At 33.0% G+C, this 17368-nt stretch overlaps 1 protein-coding gene and 1 pseudogene across 5 annotated transcripts in view; both read left to right on the top strand.

The window, feature by feature from the left end:
- The window catches only part of LOC309664706 (tigger transposable element-derived protein 1 pseudogene), a 477505-nt pseudogene that overhangs the window by 295718 nt on the left and 164419 nt on the right, over positions 1-17368 (top strand). The window lies entirely within an intron of this gene.
- The window catches only part of AKT3 (AKT serine/threonine kinase 3), a 392413-nt gene that overhangs the window by 2235 nt on the left and 372810 nt on the right, over positions 1-17368 (top strand). For all 4 annotated transcript variants that reach the window (XM_082470477.1, XM_082470480.1, XM_082470479.1 and 1 more), the window contains exon 2: positions 8229-8386. In XM_082470477.1, coding sequence (XP_082326603.1) covers positions 8341-8386 — 46 coding nt within the window. In that variant the 5' untranslated portion in view covers positions 8229-8340. The remainder of the gene's footprint in view (positions 1-8228; positions 8387-17368) is intronic.

Below are 17368 nucleotides of genomic sequence, written 5' to 3' on the forward strand. Positions count from 1 at the left end.
ATTACTTTAGTGAATTGTTTTCCAACTTAAAATTAATTTTTACTTTGACTCTTAGTTTAAGTTCTGTATGTCAGAATATTGCTTTGGATGTTTTTGTTTATGTAACTTAAATGGCTGTAAAATATTTTCAGTAAGATTTCATTCATTCAACAAATATTAGAGTGTGAACTGTGTGGTAGGGACTGATTTGATTAAAAACTTTTACTATTTACATTTCATCCAGAAGATCACTACTATTAGACAGTGAATTTGTTTTCAGAATCACTGCAAATCTAAACATGTTTTCGTTAAACATATGGGACACATGTACTTAGCATAGAGTCTTGTGCAAAGTAAGGATTTAAGGTTTTTTAACCTCTAGCTTTCTGTTTAAACATGAGACATTCTTACAAAAAATTCAATGGAAATTTTCAACTACTTAGTTTTCTTTAAAAAGAGGAACTGGTTTTACAAATTAATTTTGTGGAAGTTTGGAATTTACTTAAACTTTGCATATTTTTATGAAAAGATGGCTATACTTTCTTTTGTTGTTATATCTTTTAGTACTGTAATTCACCCTTGGGAAGATAAGGCAGTTGTTAATGATGTGTTAATTGGATTTTTAGCATGATTTGATAGGATCTAGTCTTTATAGTGTGATTAAGTTTCAAGCACTAAAAAATATTTAACATAAGAATATATGACTAACATAAGATGCAGGACAGAAAAAGAAACCATTTCATTTTGACCAAATCAGTCGTGTAATTTGACTTGCATTTTTATTTTTAAGTTAGTATAAATTAATGCACATGATTAATTTTCGTAGATTTGTGTTAGATTATTTAAGTTATTAAAAATTTGTTTTTTACTCCAGGTTTCAGAGTGCGCATAAGAATTCTAAATGTTCGTTTCATACACCATGTACTTTTCTGTAGTTGCCTGAATCATCTGAATCACCTGATGTTAACTTACATGTTTTATCATGGTCTTTTATGTATGATAGAGCTACATTCAGTTTAGAGTTAACGCTAGCCAGTGCCTGATGAGTGCTTGCATGTGCCAGGTACTGTTATATGTGCTTAACATGTGTAAATGCATTTACTCTTCACAATAGCCTGTTACACTTTTGAAAGTGATTTTCACAGGAGAAAATACTTTTTCTGGTATTGTAAAAATTTGTTTCATTTTAACTTTATTAATTTTGAAACACTTTTTCTTTCAGTGTTTGTCCTAACCTGTTTGTACCTCTTATTAGAATTCACAATGACAATGCTAAATTTCAATAAACTTGTACACTAAAATTTCCATAGAAATCAAGATAATATAGTAAAAAAACATATTGACTGATCCGTAACTTTTTTTTTCATTTCATTTCTTTCAAATGCTGAATTAAATGCCACAGATGTTTACATGTGTTATTGTAGCACCATAGTCTTTGAACATGTTAGATGTAAACATTTCCTTTGCCAGGAAATCTTCAAATAGTAGTCGATAGGTAAATTAGTGTATGCTTCTTGACCTGTAGATTTGTTTTTCAGTTCTTTTCAATACTCTGTTTATATTTATTTGTCACCAATTACAGATATTTCACACTTTTAAATGGGTATATTTTGCTAATATTCAGAGGGAAAAGTAAAAAAAAATTATTGGAAGAAATCACTGGGAGATTTTCAAATGAGAATTTTTTTTCTCTATGTTAATTGAAAAAGCCTCTGACTATATTTGGGAGTCTAGGGGATGAGAGGGGGAGGAAGATGGTATTTTTGCCAGTAGTGGAATTTAGTCCAAATTTTGTCTGAGTGGAATTGATGTTTGAATGTTTTATCTTCTCAACTATATATTAACCTTTTGAGGACAGGAACCGTGTATAATCAGGATACTATCACCTAAGATGCCATCTATAAGTGAAATAGATACTCAGTAGCTTTAAACTTGAAGAATCATAAATAAGAGCTATTTAGAGTTCATCTAATGCTATACTTTTATTTTTATGGCTAAGGAAACTGAGGCACAGAGAATTAAAGGACCTTATACAGCATTACTCTGGGCCGGGCAGAGTTGGGAATAGGGACCCAAGTTTCTTGTCCTGTCCTGTGCTCTTTCTAATGCACCATTGTAATGAACTTTGTTACAGGATTCCATACCTACTGGTTAACTTTCAGTTTAATCAGGAGTAAAATCTGTCAGGCTGATTAATGGCATTTTTGTGCGTGTGGATTCTTTTTGTTTTATAATCAGGGAGGTCCCCGAGTCAGATTTTAGAAGGATTTTACAGGTGTATTGGAAAAATGTGGCCAACTGTGCAACTAAGATTGTTTTAGTAGCAACCCTCAACCTGTCCGTGTGTTGTTACATAAGTGCTTTCAAATAGAGACAAGCCACATTTTACGTGAGAAATGTAGGGGTGAATTTGTCAGTAGCTTGTTCAGTGGTTTAGGTGAGCCAGAGGAATCCAATAAGCATTTTCGTAGTTGTTTCAAATTAGAATATTAAATATATCACCCAGCACGAGTTGCTTTTTTTTACTCGATTAATAATGGATGTGTTGGTTGAAATGGCATACAAATGCCCTAAACAGGGGTAGGGAAGAGGGGGAAAATGCTTTATGGTTTTGTATACATATTTCAAAGTTTATAAAGCTGATTTTTAAGAATTGGCAATTTAGAATAACTGGTATTTTGTGTGAAAGTTAGAAATCTTGCCTTTGCTTATTCAGGTATTTTCCTGTAGTGTGAAACAGTGAAGATATCTATATAGAAAGAGTTTAAAGAAAATCCACAAAGTGTATTGTAGTCTGAAGAGAGGAAAGGTATCCAAAGTATATAGTTTGTATGGCTCACTTCCCTATATGATATGTTTTTAGCAGGATAACCAACTCTTAAAAGGACAGACTGGCTTAGAGTTATTTGAAGTGGAGATCAGGTTACCTTGAATTTCCCTTCCACTCCACTATTTTTCCTTTCCCTCAAATCCTTTTAAAAGTTTCATTAGCCTTATGCGTTTATTATGGCATATATTAGTTTTACCTATTTCTTAAAATCAGTAAATATCATAGAATTACACCATGGTTACCCTTGACCATCATTTGTTTTTCAAAGCAGCAACTTTCTATTGTATTTGGATATCAGTTCTTCATTACTTTAGTTTGGCTAGCGTATCTAAAGTATATAAAAAATGTGGGTGCAGAGCAAGTATATTCTACATAGTATTAATTATAGCCAAATGTATAGTAGTTTATAGAAGGTTGTATTATATATTTGTATCATGGCTTTTAACTTAGAAATTAACATACAGGAAATTATTAACCTATGAATTTTGCTCTTTATAAAATAGAATTGCTGGGGGTGCTTTTTAACTTTATGTCAACCTACTTTGAGTCTTCTATTATAATTTCGTTTGTGATGCAGTAGTTATATTTAATTTTTAATTTATTTGAAAACATGCTTTACTGGACTTCTGAAATATAATTTGTTACAGAAAAAACTTCAGAACTATTCACAAATGTTGTACATGTTTTTGAGAGCTCATATTGTGTTATTTTGTAGAAAGCACAACAAACTGATGGAAGAAGTTACTTGTCACTAACTTGTTATGGTAACTGTGAGGAAATAATGTCATCGTTATTGATTGGTTATGGTCTTCTTAGGTTCAAAATTGTAGATGTGATAGCTACTGCACAAATTTGTTTTAGAGTTAAATGAGAAAATGTGTGTGAAAGCACTTTGATAACAAATTATTATAGGTTTGGAAAAGATTTTTGAAATACTTAGTTTTGCTTGCCCCCTGTATACTCAATTATAGTTCTTGTCACAGAGGAGATAACCAATACATCTTTATTGACTGAATGAACATATATGTGTACATATATATAACGTTTTCTTGTGCGAATGATATTTTAAACATGTTTGAAGAACTTTATTGCTTAAAATTGAATGGTTGGCTGCTGTAAGTAAACAGATATCTTTTAAAAATTCTTGAAAGTATCATGAAGAAAATATCCCATTCTTTCCCTTTTTCCTCCCATAGTGGATAATTTTGGGCAGTGTTGATGCTTGATTTGTTTGGGAATTGAAACTTCACCATCTCAACAAAAAGAGTCAAAAAATGTCGAGAAAAAAGGATAATTTTAGTGTGTGTTAGGCCTTAAAATTAATGGAGGTCTATAGGAAACATACTTTAATGAATAGGGAAGAATATTTATTTCAACTTTAATTATTTTTTTGTAGGTGCTTCCGTAGTGTTTAAGTTCAGGTTTGTTTTTACCACGGCTTCATACCATTCTCTATCGACTTAACAATATTAATTTGCTTCGTCTTTATTAGGTATCTAAAGCTGCATCTTTGTTCTTTCACTCATCCATTCATTCATTTATTCCATATTTGTTGAGCATCTCTTATGTGCCAGGCAGCATTAAATTGCTTTACTAAATAATAATGCTATTGAATGAGGTAAAAGATGTGAAAATGTTTTGTAAATTGTAAAATGACATTCAAATGTAATTATTATCATTATCAAATTCTCAGATAATTTTGTATGAAAATACTTTTAGTGTAACTGCTTTGTGTAAATTATAAATTGAATCTACTAAGAATTTTGTATGAAATTTTTTATAAGAATGGGAAAGATGAGATTACCCAGCAATGAATGTTTAATGCAATAGGTTTAAAAGAAAAATAAACCAAATTTTGTTTCTTACAGCTCATTGGATAGGACACATTTCTAAAGAAGTTAGGACTGTAGGACTCTACCTTAGGAAGCAGATTAAATGCCTAAAGTACAGCCCATCATTTAGCAGATTAGTGTTTTTAATAACATGGAGGACTGAGTGGGAGAGTGTATTTGACTTGGTGCAAAGAGTGTTGCCACTGTAGGAAAAGTAGATCAAAGAGTATGGTTTACTGCTTGAGCGTCAATAGCACTGGTTCTATACTAAAGACAACATTTACTTCTAGCTTATTGATCATAATCCTAGGGTAGTATACCTTTGAACGTCTTTCAAATTGTGTTCAAATAATGTATCATTTTAGCCAGAGGTGACCCAGAGCAGTTTTAAAGCTGAAAATTATGAATATGGGTGGAATTTGGTAACATTTTAATGTGCAAAATGGATAAAGCCATCTCTGTAGTGCCTGGTTCACTGGCCCTGTGGAAGATGGTAAATTTTGTCCTGTTGATTTAATATACATTTAAAAAGTTTAAATGTATAGGCACTGATAAACATCTTTATCTAAAATACTAGTTTTTGGAAACAGTTTCTTTATAAAACAAAATTCATTGATTTTGGGTTGATCTGAATATTTCAATATATTGTTTTGTCCTGAAGAGGCAGTGCTAGTGGAAAGTGTGTACCTGTTTTTGTGGTCTTGATTCTCTTATAAAGTAGCTGTATAACGTTGGGCAAGCCACTTCATCTGTCTTGACTTCTGTTTCCTCAGCTGTAAAAGAGGGTCCCTTCTAGCTTTCTAGCTTTAAGATTCTATCAATGAAATGTCCACTTAAAAAAAATAGAATCAATTTTGAAAATACTTTTGTTTTTCTAGTGTTTTATATAAGGGTATTATAATACAAATTATTTTAATAGGAAAATATTCTATATATGTTTATTGGATGTGTATTATTTTTTGTTTATTACTAAGTGTTGGTCGCTGATCTCTTCCCTTTCCAATCCCAAGGATATTAAGATACGAATTTTCATTTACCCAGAGTATACAATTTTATAGTCAGAAACCAGGAATGGCTTAATAGATGTGAGGCCTCTTGCTGTAAGTACTACCAAAGAGAAGGTCTAAGTGCAGTTCTTCTAAAGACATCATTTTGCACTAGTGTCCCTAATAATTTAACTTCCTTATACAGTTGACTCTTGACCAGTACTGGGGTGGGTTGCTTCCCTCACCCCGACCCCAGTGTCAAAAATCTGCCTACTGCTATCTCTATCTCAAAAACAAAGGAATTGATAAATGATTTATCCAAGGGCAGGAAGCTGAAACAGTTTGGATAAAATAAGGATTCAAACTTTAGTTCTTTTGATTTTACATATTGTGGTCTCTAATTGAACACAAACTTTTCCCCACACTTAGTTTAAAGATCTGTAAAATGAAAATGCAGGAACTGTATTTATTGAAAAAAAAATCCATGTATAAATGGACCTGCACAGTTCAAACCCCTGTTGTTCAAGGGTTAATTGTAATTATTTATGTTGTATAAAGAGTTAACCCTTTCAGTTATCTAGCTTCATATTAAGTAGCCAGTTGACCATGTTGAGTTCTTCAGGAAGTTACATAAATCAAATTAAAATGATGTTTTGATTCTTTACTGAAAGCTTTTTTGTTTTTGTTTTTTGCCTGTTTTTAATGGTGAAATGGGTCTTGTCCTGAATTATGTGGCCATTTCCTATGGCTGTTTTTCACAGTGTGTTCCCCTGGATTTCAATACATGTTACTAAAGGAAAAAAAAAAGCCCTGGGTGTTCAAGTAAGTTTAGGATTTGCTGAGATAAATAAGATTATACATTATATATTTTGTACCTTTAATATGGTAATAGTGATGTTTCAAGAGAAAGACATGGTTTATAGAATTTCGCAAACTTACTTGACCAAATGATTTTTTTTCTTTTTTTAACCCTCTTTTTCTTCTTATTTTTCTGGAATTTCTCTTCGTATTCTGTCAAACATATTTTGGGAAAATACACCGAGATTCTAATATTCCTTTTGATTCTGTACAGTAGCAGACCTGAATGATTTTGAGGACAGTCTTGGTCCAGCCTGTAGTTGCTGCCCTCAGCCCCATGGCACATGAGTGGGGTGGTCTTCTATTCAGCCGCATAAACTTTGTCAGTCTTTCTTAAGAGAATGGTAGTCTTAATTCGTGACTGCTAAATGATTAGTCTCTGTACTTAATTTGCATTGGAAAAAGAAGTGTAATTCATTTCAGTACTAGCTAGGAAGTCTAACCTTGAACTTATTCCTATGCACTATTTATTAAAACCACATTTGAGAAAAGAGTATAGTTATATAGTCCATACATCCATTTTTCTGGTTATCTAAAATTTATGCCTGGGTTCCTGTGTCACGTTTTTTGGTCCCTTTCTGTGAAAATGCTTTAATTCAGTTTTATCTTGGCACTTTCCTTTTTAGATTGAGAGGGACAATAAGAAATAGCCAGTAAAGTTCATTGCTGTATATATGTGAGGATATTTTTGAGGACTTTTGTTTATTACACTACAAGGTATCTTATGAAGACCTATGGGTTAAATTTCAGATTTTTGTCCTAGAACAAATTGTTTCCTTCTGAACAACTTCTTTTTTTCTTTTTAAAAATATTTATGGATACTGTAAATATCGAAACTGATTGTATTTCCTTATTTGTATTGCTTCCTGAAAGCTTCAAGTTAAATTTGTGGTCCATCTTTCACAAATATGTAGATTTTTACTCTGGCTTCTTTTTATCTTAAGTCAATAAGAATGCAGGCTCTGGAATCAGGTAGATTAGGTTCAGATCTTGGTGCCATCATTCATTAGCTGTGTTGAAATCAGCCACTTAATCTCTGTGAGCCTCAGTTTTCCCATCTATGAAATGGAGTTAATTGTATAATAGATGTAAGCACCTGTAATAGTTCTTGACATGTCCTGAATACTCCATACTTTTTCCCACTTTCATATTCCCTTTGTTTCACTTCATCTACTTTAAAAAATAATTGATTTTATATTATTTATAATATTTTATTTATTGTAATCTACCTAAAATATTTCTTGGAACAAGGCAGAGTAAGCATAGATAAATGTTAGTTACTTAGCACGTTGTTTTTTACATAAAATCCAGCAATTAAAAACATTCACAATTGCTTTGCCATACTATTTCTAAATTTACTGAGATTTTGAAACTAGACCTACATGAAGATTTACTTTTAGTCCACCTCACTTTCATTCTCTTCCCTTTTTACCTCAAACACACATTACCAAGGAAATTTTCTGTATTATTTGTGTAGGTGTGACAGTGGTTTTCTTAAGACATTTTTTTGTTGCAACCTCGTAGGTTAAAAGTTTCACTGTCCTTTGAAGTTCTGTCACAAGACCAGGGAAGTGCATTCATTATAAAACTACTTAATAAATAAGTTCCCCAGTTTGAAGAGCTAGACTTTTATGTGAGGTCAGGCCAGTTGAAGACATTTACAAAGAATTAGTTGTTTGTTATTGCTATGTGAGTTGCAAGAATGGAAAAAAAAGAAATTCTTTCTTCAATACTTCCTTCCAGGCTGAGTCATCACTAGAGAGTGGGAAGGGCAGCAGCAGCAGAGAATCCAAACCCCAAAGCTGGTATCACAAAGTACCTTTTCTCCAAGTTGGGGGCTCAGAGGGGCGCCATCATGAGCGATGTTACCATTGTGAAAGAAGGTTGGGTTCAGAAGAGGGGTAAGTGTTCAACAAAACTGAAAATAATATGGTTGGTAAGTGTGCTAACACTAAGTGGTGTCCTGGAAGTTGATATTTTTTTCTGATGCTGTTAACAAAGTAAACTGACATACTATGTCCACTAAAATAGAAACGATATTTAACATATGTGTTAGGAATTTGCTTGTTATTTAGGAATTCTTTGTAATTCTTGATTTTGATCATTTATAATCAAGAAGGTTAGGCTTTCTGGTATGTTGTGTGCATGGATGTTACAGAAAGTTCATGTTGTATTTTTCTGTATTGTCCACAGATTCTACAATCCAGAGAGCTGTCTTTAGAATGATTTAATATCTAGAAAAGTATCTAACTTGTATGCATTTAAAGACATGTAAATATATAAATAAAAATATTCAATTATATTAAGCCAGTTTGGGTGGTGGCAGGGAAAGGGCTTAAAGTAGTAAAGAGGAAGGATTCACTCACAAACTCATGGATTCAGTAATCCCATAGTTAGATAAGTAAAGTCCTAAAGTAAAAGACCGAATGAGGAAAGGGATTGTGTGTGTGTGTGTGTGTGTGTGTGTGTGTATGTATGTTTAATTTCATATTTTAATTTTTCATGATCTACTTTTATTATTTCTGGTTAATAATAAATAATTATTACTTATTTCTTAAAGTTATTTAGATAAATACTTTAGATAAATAATTCAAATGCATTATTATTTTTTAATACTAAAGGAACTCTTCAATGTAAAGCTTAGTTTATCCTCCATGAGATCACCTGCTAATGTAGTCAGTGTGTTTATTAGAAATCTAGACTAGAGTTTAGATTAGTTGCCAGGCAACTACTGTTTATCCACATGGCCAAATTCAGTAGGATGAAGATGGTTACATTCTCAGAGCTTTTAAGTTCTCGTATATCTATTTTCTGGTTAAAAGTTACCTCTTAATAATTTAGTGATTTTTAATATTCTTTGAAATTCTGTAGTTAATACTTAGGCTAAAAAGCTGTTGTCAATAGTTAAATATGATTATGTGTTAATGAGTTTTTAAAAATCGGCCTTATTGAGTTGTAATTTACATACAATAAAATTCACCAATTTTAATCCACCAATTTTTACTTTGATGAATTTTGCTGAATTTATACACTAGTGTAACAAACCCTAAAATCATGATATAGAACATTTCTATCATCCCAGCAAGTTCCCTCATTCCCCTACACAGTCAGTCCTCTTCCCTGAACTCTGGCAACCACTGATTTGTTGTTACTATAATTCTGCTTTTCTAGAATTTCATATAAGTAGGATCATAGAATATGTAGTCCTTTGTGTCTGGTTACTTTCACATAGCATAATACTTTAAAGATCCATCCATGTTGTTGTATATATCATTAATTTGTTCCTTTTTCTTGTTGAGTGGTATTCCACTCTCTGGACATACCACAGTTTATCTGTTTACCAGTTGGTGGACACTTGGGTTGTTTCTAGTTTTTGGCTGTTGTGAATAAAGCTGCTGTGATCATTTGAGTGCACGTCTTTGTGTGATGTGTTTTCATTTTTCTTGGGTATTAACCTAAGAATGAGATTACTGAGTCATATGGTAAGTGTATGTTTATAAAAACTGCTAAACTGTTTTCCAAAGTGGCTATTCGTACTGTTAAGTTTAATTTTTCTCATGTTATTCTCATATAATAAATTTGGAAAGCATTTTCACATTTCAGTGCTGTATGAAAGTTATTTAAAAATTTTTTTAACTTGTCCATTACATTTATATTATTTTTCCTATTTTTTGGGGGGGGGCTGGCAAATCACTTAAACCTTTTGGAGTTTTACTTTATTAATCTCAAAAATTTGCTCTCACAGACTGTTGTGAGGATTAAATGAGATAGTGGGTGTGGCTGTGTTTTGGCAGTTCTAACCCAAATGTAAGCTATTACTATCACCACATTTTATCAAGGGTTTAGGGTGGTTCTTGAGTCTTATTTAATTAATCGTGTCTTGTATGAAATACCAAAATAGAAGTTTGGTGTATAGTGCATGGCATACAGAAATATGAAAAAGAATTTCTCAGTGTTTTTCCTGAATTATTTAGTGAATGGGGATTGTAATGAGTGTGTGTGTGTGTGTGTTTGTGTATTTTGGGAAGTAATAGTCATATAAGCATAAGAATTTGAATAGTACACAAGGTATAGAATGAAAAGTAACTCTACCTCTTCCAACTAGTTTCTTTCCTCAGAGAGACCTTTTCTATTTTTAATTCTTCTGCTGATTATTATCCTAGTTTTATATATAATATGCTAAACATTGTTTTTGATGAATCTTAAGTAATCTAGTATATCTTCATTGTGAAAAAATGAAGAATTTTAACTTTTAATACCTATTCTCTCCCTTCTTCCTTTTATTGATATTTATTTATTTTTTGGTGTTTGTGGTTAAACTTCTAGCACTTGCACCATTAATTATAGAAAGTATAAACTTGCCACTTTATAAGTTGAGGAAAATTAGTACCCCTCACAATCTTTCCCTTGAATTCCACATTCCCTTCCCATTTTATGTCAACTGTAACATTGATTTTATATTTTTAAGGTTTATAATAGTTATGTTTGCTGCTTCTGAAAAGCATTAATCCATATTGTGATTATGTACGTAATACTGCTAAACAGAGTAGTATGATGGGATCCATAGAGAATAAATGGATTTTTTTTAAACATCTTTATTAGAGTATAATTGCTTTACAATGGTGTGTCAGTTTCTGCTTTATACCAAAGTGAATCAGTTATACATATACATACGTCCCCATATCTCTTCCCTCTTGCATCTCCCTCCCTCCCACCCTCCCTATTAGGTGGTCACAAAGCACTGAGCTGATCTCCCTGTGCTATGTGGCTGCTTCCCACTAGCTATCTATTTTACGTTTGGTAGTGTATATATGTCCATGCCACTCTCTCACTTTGTCCCAGCTTACCCTTACCCCTCCCCGTATCCTCAAGTCCATTCTCTAGTAGGTCTGCATCTTTATTCCTGTCTTGCCCCTAGGTTCTTCTGACCATTTTCTTTTTTTTTAAATTTTATTGTTAGATTCCATATATATGTGTTAGCATACGGTATTTGTTTTTCTCTTTCTGACTTACTTCACTCTGTATGACAGTCTCTAGGTCCATCCACCTCACTACAAATAACTCAGTTTCGTTCCTTTTTATGGCTGAGTAATATTCCATTGTATATATGTGCCACATGTTCTTTATCCATTCATCTGATGATGGACACTTAGGTTGCTTCCATGTCCTGGCTATTGTAAATAGAGCTGCAATGAACATTTTGGTACATGACTCTTTTTGAATTATGGTTTTCTCAGGGTATATGCCCAGTAGTGGGATTGCTGGGTCATATGGTAGTTCTATTTTTAGTTTTTTAAGGAACCTCCATACTGTTCTCCATAGTGGGTGTATCAGTTTACATTCCCACCAACAGTGCAAGAGGTTCCCTTTTCTCCACACCCTCTCCAGCATTTGTTGTTTATAGATTTTTTGATGATGGCCATTCTGACCGGTGTGAGATGATATCTCATTGTAGTTTTGATTTGCATTTCTCTAATGATTAATGATGTTGAGCATTCTTTCATGTGTTTGTTGGCAATCTGTATATCTTCTTTGGAGAAATGTCTATTTAGGTCTTCTGCCCATTTTTGGATTGAATAGATGGATTTTTATACTCTCTTGGTACTCAAGATCATCCCATACTTTAGTCTGGCTTCTAGTTTGGCATATAACTTTTTTCTGGATTTTATAATTACTACATTTTCCCCCTGTTGGTAGAAGAGGGTGTGCCTTCTTCATCATATCACTTGGTTATCTAGCTTTTTAATCATACTGTTTGTTGAAGTTCTAATGTGAACTGACTTTTTTCTGAGTATGATGCTTAGCTAATATCATTATTTAATTGCATTCTTGGAAAAGTGCTTTCTTAGCTCTCATGTCTTTCTTCTTTTTGTTTTGGATTTATTTTGTGGTTTTCTGGAGTACTTCCTGAAGTACCATTTTCAGAAAGAATGTGTTTGGGTGCTTGTCAACACCATGTTTGAAATGTCCTTTTCACTTTTGCACCTGATACATGCCCTTGGCTGGGTATAGAATTCAAGTTTAAAATAATTTTCCTTCAGCATTTTGAAGGTTGTGTTTCATTACCTTTTATAACCAGTTTTACTGATAAGAGGTTTGATGCTAATATGAATAGTATTTTTGTAGGTAACCTGTTTTTGTTTTCTGGAAGCTTTTTCTGTTGGTGCCTCTTTATCCTTGGCATTATGAAATTTAAGGAGGATGAGTTATAGTCCTTTTTAATTTATCCTATAAAGCATTTGGTGGATCCTTTGAAAATGTGGGCTGTTCTTCAGTTCTGAGAAACGTCTGTATTTCTTTCATTATTTTTTCCCTTCTATGTTCTCTGTATTGTTTCATGTTTTTTTCCTAGAGCTTCTATACCAATACTCTGTTTTGAAGTTTTTCTTTTTTTTTTTAATGTCTTTGTTTTTTCTCTTTGTTCTGAGAGATTTCCTTGACTCTTCTTGCCCTTTATTGAATTATTTACCTCAGCTTTTACTTTATATTTCTGGGAATTCCTTTTAGTTCATAGTCACCTGCTCTTATTTTACGTATATAATATAATCTGTAATCTTAGGACACTAAAAGCGTTTTAAGTTTTTTCTCCTCATTGAATAACTCTTCCAGTTTGTTTATTTTGGTTCTTTTTTTTGGTAGTGGTTGTTTTCTTCAGGTGTCTGGTGATCCCTTTTAGTCTGTATATATTTCTGAATGAAAGACTGGGGTTACAGATAGTGTCCTCTATTTTTACAATTTATGTGTTTTCCCTATACTTTGATAAGTTAGGTTCACTGAGTGAGGATTTGTGATGCTAGTGTTTAACTGTACTCTTGAAAGGATTAGTTGAAACAGTTGGACTTCTTTTTTTCTTCCACTCTTGATTTATTCCTTTAGAGATTTTCAGTATTATTTTAATAATAATTTTATGTTTTAGTCAAGCAAATTTCATTATATGGTCTGTTGTTGTTTGGCTATATTTCGGTTCAAAGAATTTCTTCTGAAAGATTATTAATTATTATTTGCTCCTTGCTTATTACCCTGGGTAGATTATTATCACCTGAACTTTGGTATACTCATTTGAAAATAAATATAATATCTGCCTCCTTTACCTCACAGTGTGATTGTAAGCATTATGAGATAATGTATGTAGAGGAGTGGTTTTAAACTATTAAACTATAAATAAAATAAAATAAATATAGAAAAATTTATAGCTCTTACTTTGGCTGTCAGTCCTTTTTCTCAAACCTGTATTTATGAATCAGTTCTTAGCTCCTATCCAGGTATAATCTCATTTTATTTGTACTTTTAGTGTTAATAAGTTGCTCTTTAGTAAATATCTTCCTAGAAAAGGAAGAAAAGACTTAAAGATAATTAATGATATTATGTAGGATAAATGCTTTCCTAACTTCTGTTATTAGTGATATATCAGTAGTGAAACCTTTTTTCCTGTACTTATCTGGAACAATTGCAAAATGGTGAGTATTAATTGAGATAACACATTAACATAGTATTGTTGGTGTTAGAAATGACAATAAAAGAAACGTCAGTTGCAAACTGTAGTATTATCTGCGTTTTCCTTCTTAATGGTCCTAGGAGAGCACCTCACAGTTTGACTGCACATCAGGATAAGAGGCATCTGCATATATATTAGACACTTCTTAAATTACCTTCTTCAAAGACCAGCCTGTAGGCATACTCTAGGTAACTAAGAATCTTTAAACTAGATGTCAAAAGTTTTGCTTTCTTAGTTTCCATTAGAGCTTAGTAGTAATATTTGCTCTTAAGAAACTTATTGTATTAATAAAATGGGAAATTTAACCTGCTTAAAGGGTTTAAATTATAGAAATAAGTATATTATAATAATATTACATAAGGGTTTATTGTTATTCATAAAATTTTGTTTGGTTAATAGTACTGTTTCTTAAAAACCTAAGTAGTCTCTTATTAATGTAGAGAGCCAGTTCCTTTGATAACAAGTTAAAATTTGTAATGTATTTCTAGTCAACTCATCATCTTGATGTTTTGAAATTGCTACAAATCTAAGAGGTAGTTTTATCATTAAAACATTTTGATTGATGAAAATGCTGCAAGATATATTAATTGCTTACACTTTTTGTTGTATTAGTATCTAACAAATCGAACTTTCATGTTGTGTTTTGTGTGTGTAACCAGCTTGTGCTTTTAAAGAACTTTTTCCCTAGTTTGCCTTGTACTTATAGTTTCCAATTCAGGGATATCCATAAACTGTGTCCTTTGAATGACATTTGTCTTATATTCTATGAAATGGTTTGCTTAGATGAACCAGAATGTTAGTATTTGGTGATTCTAAGCTAAAACTTTATATGTTTATGAGTTTTCACACAAAACAGCTTAATCCCTACTGTGCAAAACATACCACAGTAACGAAGAATGTAGGCTCGGTTATGTTTTTAGCGCGTGTTGTGATCAACAACAATTGTAAGTTGTTACAGAAAACAAAGTGTGCATTTTTGGGGGTGCTTATCTAAGTCCAAGGGGTCTTTCCTTCTCCTTTAACTTGTATGTACTTGTGTGCATTTTGTTCATGTTTTATTCACAAAGTGACTTTTGAAATAAATTATAAAGTGATTAAGGAGAGAGAAAATGACAATGTGATTTCCTGTTTACTACTCAGCAGCAAGCATTTTCCATAGAGAGTAAAAAGCGGTGGTAGTGGTGGTAGTGACTGTATAAACCACATGGTAGATTAAAGAAGCTCGCTTTGACTATTGGTGTTATAAATGGAGAAGAAACATGGAAAAATTAAATTTATTTTCTAATAGCATTGAAACTTGGAGATTTAATGTATTTGCTGTAATGTGAAATTTGTTTTTCCTATTGTTTCAATATATTTGTTTTGAAAATTTTAATCAAGTAAACCAAATGGAGAGAACCATCAAATAGCTTTCATATGCATTTAGGGTTATATAATTAGAAAATTGCCATTACACACCTTACCAATCAACAATTGAGTTTGTGTATTGATTTCGTATCCTACAGTCTCATTAAATTCACTTATTAATGTTAGTTACTCTAAATATTTTGTGATGATAGTCATCTGCAAAGAGCCACAGTTCTGTTTCTTCCTTTCCAGTCTTTATGCCTTTAATTAATTTTTCTGGTCTTACTTCACTGGTTAGGACCTCTAGTATAATGTTGAGTATAATTGGTGAGAGTGGACGTTTTTGCCTTATTTCTCATCTTATTGGGAAAGCATTTATTTTACCACTAAGTATCATATTAGCTGTAGGATTTCATTGCTGCCTTTTATTGGGTTGAGAAAGTTCCCTTCTATTCCCTAGTTTGCTGAGAGTTTTTATCATGAGTGGGTATTCAACTTTTTCAAGAGATTTTTCTGGCATCTATTGAAATTACCATTTAATTTTTCCCATTATTCTTTTAATATGTTAATATAGTATACTACTTTCATTGCTGGAATAAATCCCATTTGGTCATGATGATCTTTAATATATTGCCAGTTTGTTTTGCTTTTTAAATTTATTTATTTTTGGCTGCGTTGGGTCTTTGTTGCTGCGTGCGGGCTTTCTCTAGTTGTGGTGAGCGGGGGCTACTCTTCGTTGCGGTGCTCGGGCTTCTCATTTTGGTGGCTTCTCTTGGTGCAGAGCACGGGCTCTAGGCACTCGGGCGTCAATAGTTGTGGCATGTGGGCTCAGTAGTTGTGGGATATGGACTTAGTTGCTCTGCAGCATGTGGGATCTTCCTGGACCAGGGATCGAACCCGTGTCCCCTGCATTGGCAGGTGGATTTCTAACCACTGCGCCACCAGGGAAGTCCCATGTTGCCAGTTTCGATTCACTAATGCTTTGTTAAGGATCCTTTTTTACATTTATCAGAATACTGATTGATAATTTTCATTTCAAGTTTTGCATAAGTTATGGTAGACTCATAAAATAGGTTGAGAATTCCCTCCTCAAATTTTGAAGGAATTTGCAAAAGATGGGTTTTATTTCTTCCTTATATGTTTGATAAAATGCAATCAGTGAAGCCATCTGGGTTGGAGCATTTTTGTGAGTTTTTTTATAATGCATTCAATTTATTTAATAGATACAGGACTATTCAGATTTTGTTTCATCTTGTGTCAGTTTGAGTAAATTGTGTATTGTAAGGAATTTGTCCATTTCATCTAAGTTGTTCTATTGTCTGCTAATTCTGACATTAGGATTTTCTTGGAGTTGGTTTCTGTTGATTGTTCTTTTTCTTTGCCTATGATTACATTTTCTTGTTACTTCACATGTCTGGTAATTGTCAGCTGTATACAGTTCGTTGTGGTGATCTCTTATTTCCTACTGAACACCACTGCTTTATGTTCTAATTGGTACTTAACTTGATTCTATTCAGTCTCTACAGTTCATTTCTCCTGTTGTGAAAAGCAGTTGAAATCTCTGCTTTTTTTCCTCCACTTTTTGCTTTATGCTTTCAGGCTCATTGGAGTTTTTCCTATGCATTGGAGTTTTTCCTATACATGCACTATTTATCTAGAATTTGGGCAGAGTTTACATGCAGGTTTGGGGGCTCCTCTGTGTCTCCCTCTCTCGTGGGATATCCTTCTCACTTTCTAGCATTAAAAGTTTTAAAAAAATTTTTTTTAAAATTATTATTCATTTATTCATCCATTTATTTGGCTGTGTTGGGTCCTCGCTTCCGTGCGAGGGCCTCCTCCAGCTGCGGCAAGCGGGGGCCACTCTTCATTGCGGTGCGCGGGCCCCTCACCATCATGGCCTCTCTTGTTGTGGAGCACAGGCTCCAGACGCGCAGGCTCAGTAGTTGTGGCACACGGGCCCAGTTGCTCCGCGGCATGTGGGATCCTCCCAGACCAGGGCTCGAACCTGCGTCCCCCACACCAGCAGGCAGACCCTCAACCA

This window comes from Balaenoptera physalus, assembly GCF_965194825.1.
Source record: "Balaenoptera physalus genome assembly, chromosome: 1".
Classification (NCBI taxonomy): domain Eukaryota; kingdom Metazoa; phylum Chordata; class Mammalia; order Artiodactyla; family Balaenopteridae; genus Balaenoptera; species Balaenoptera physalus.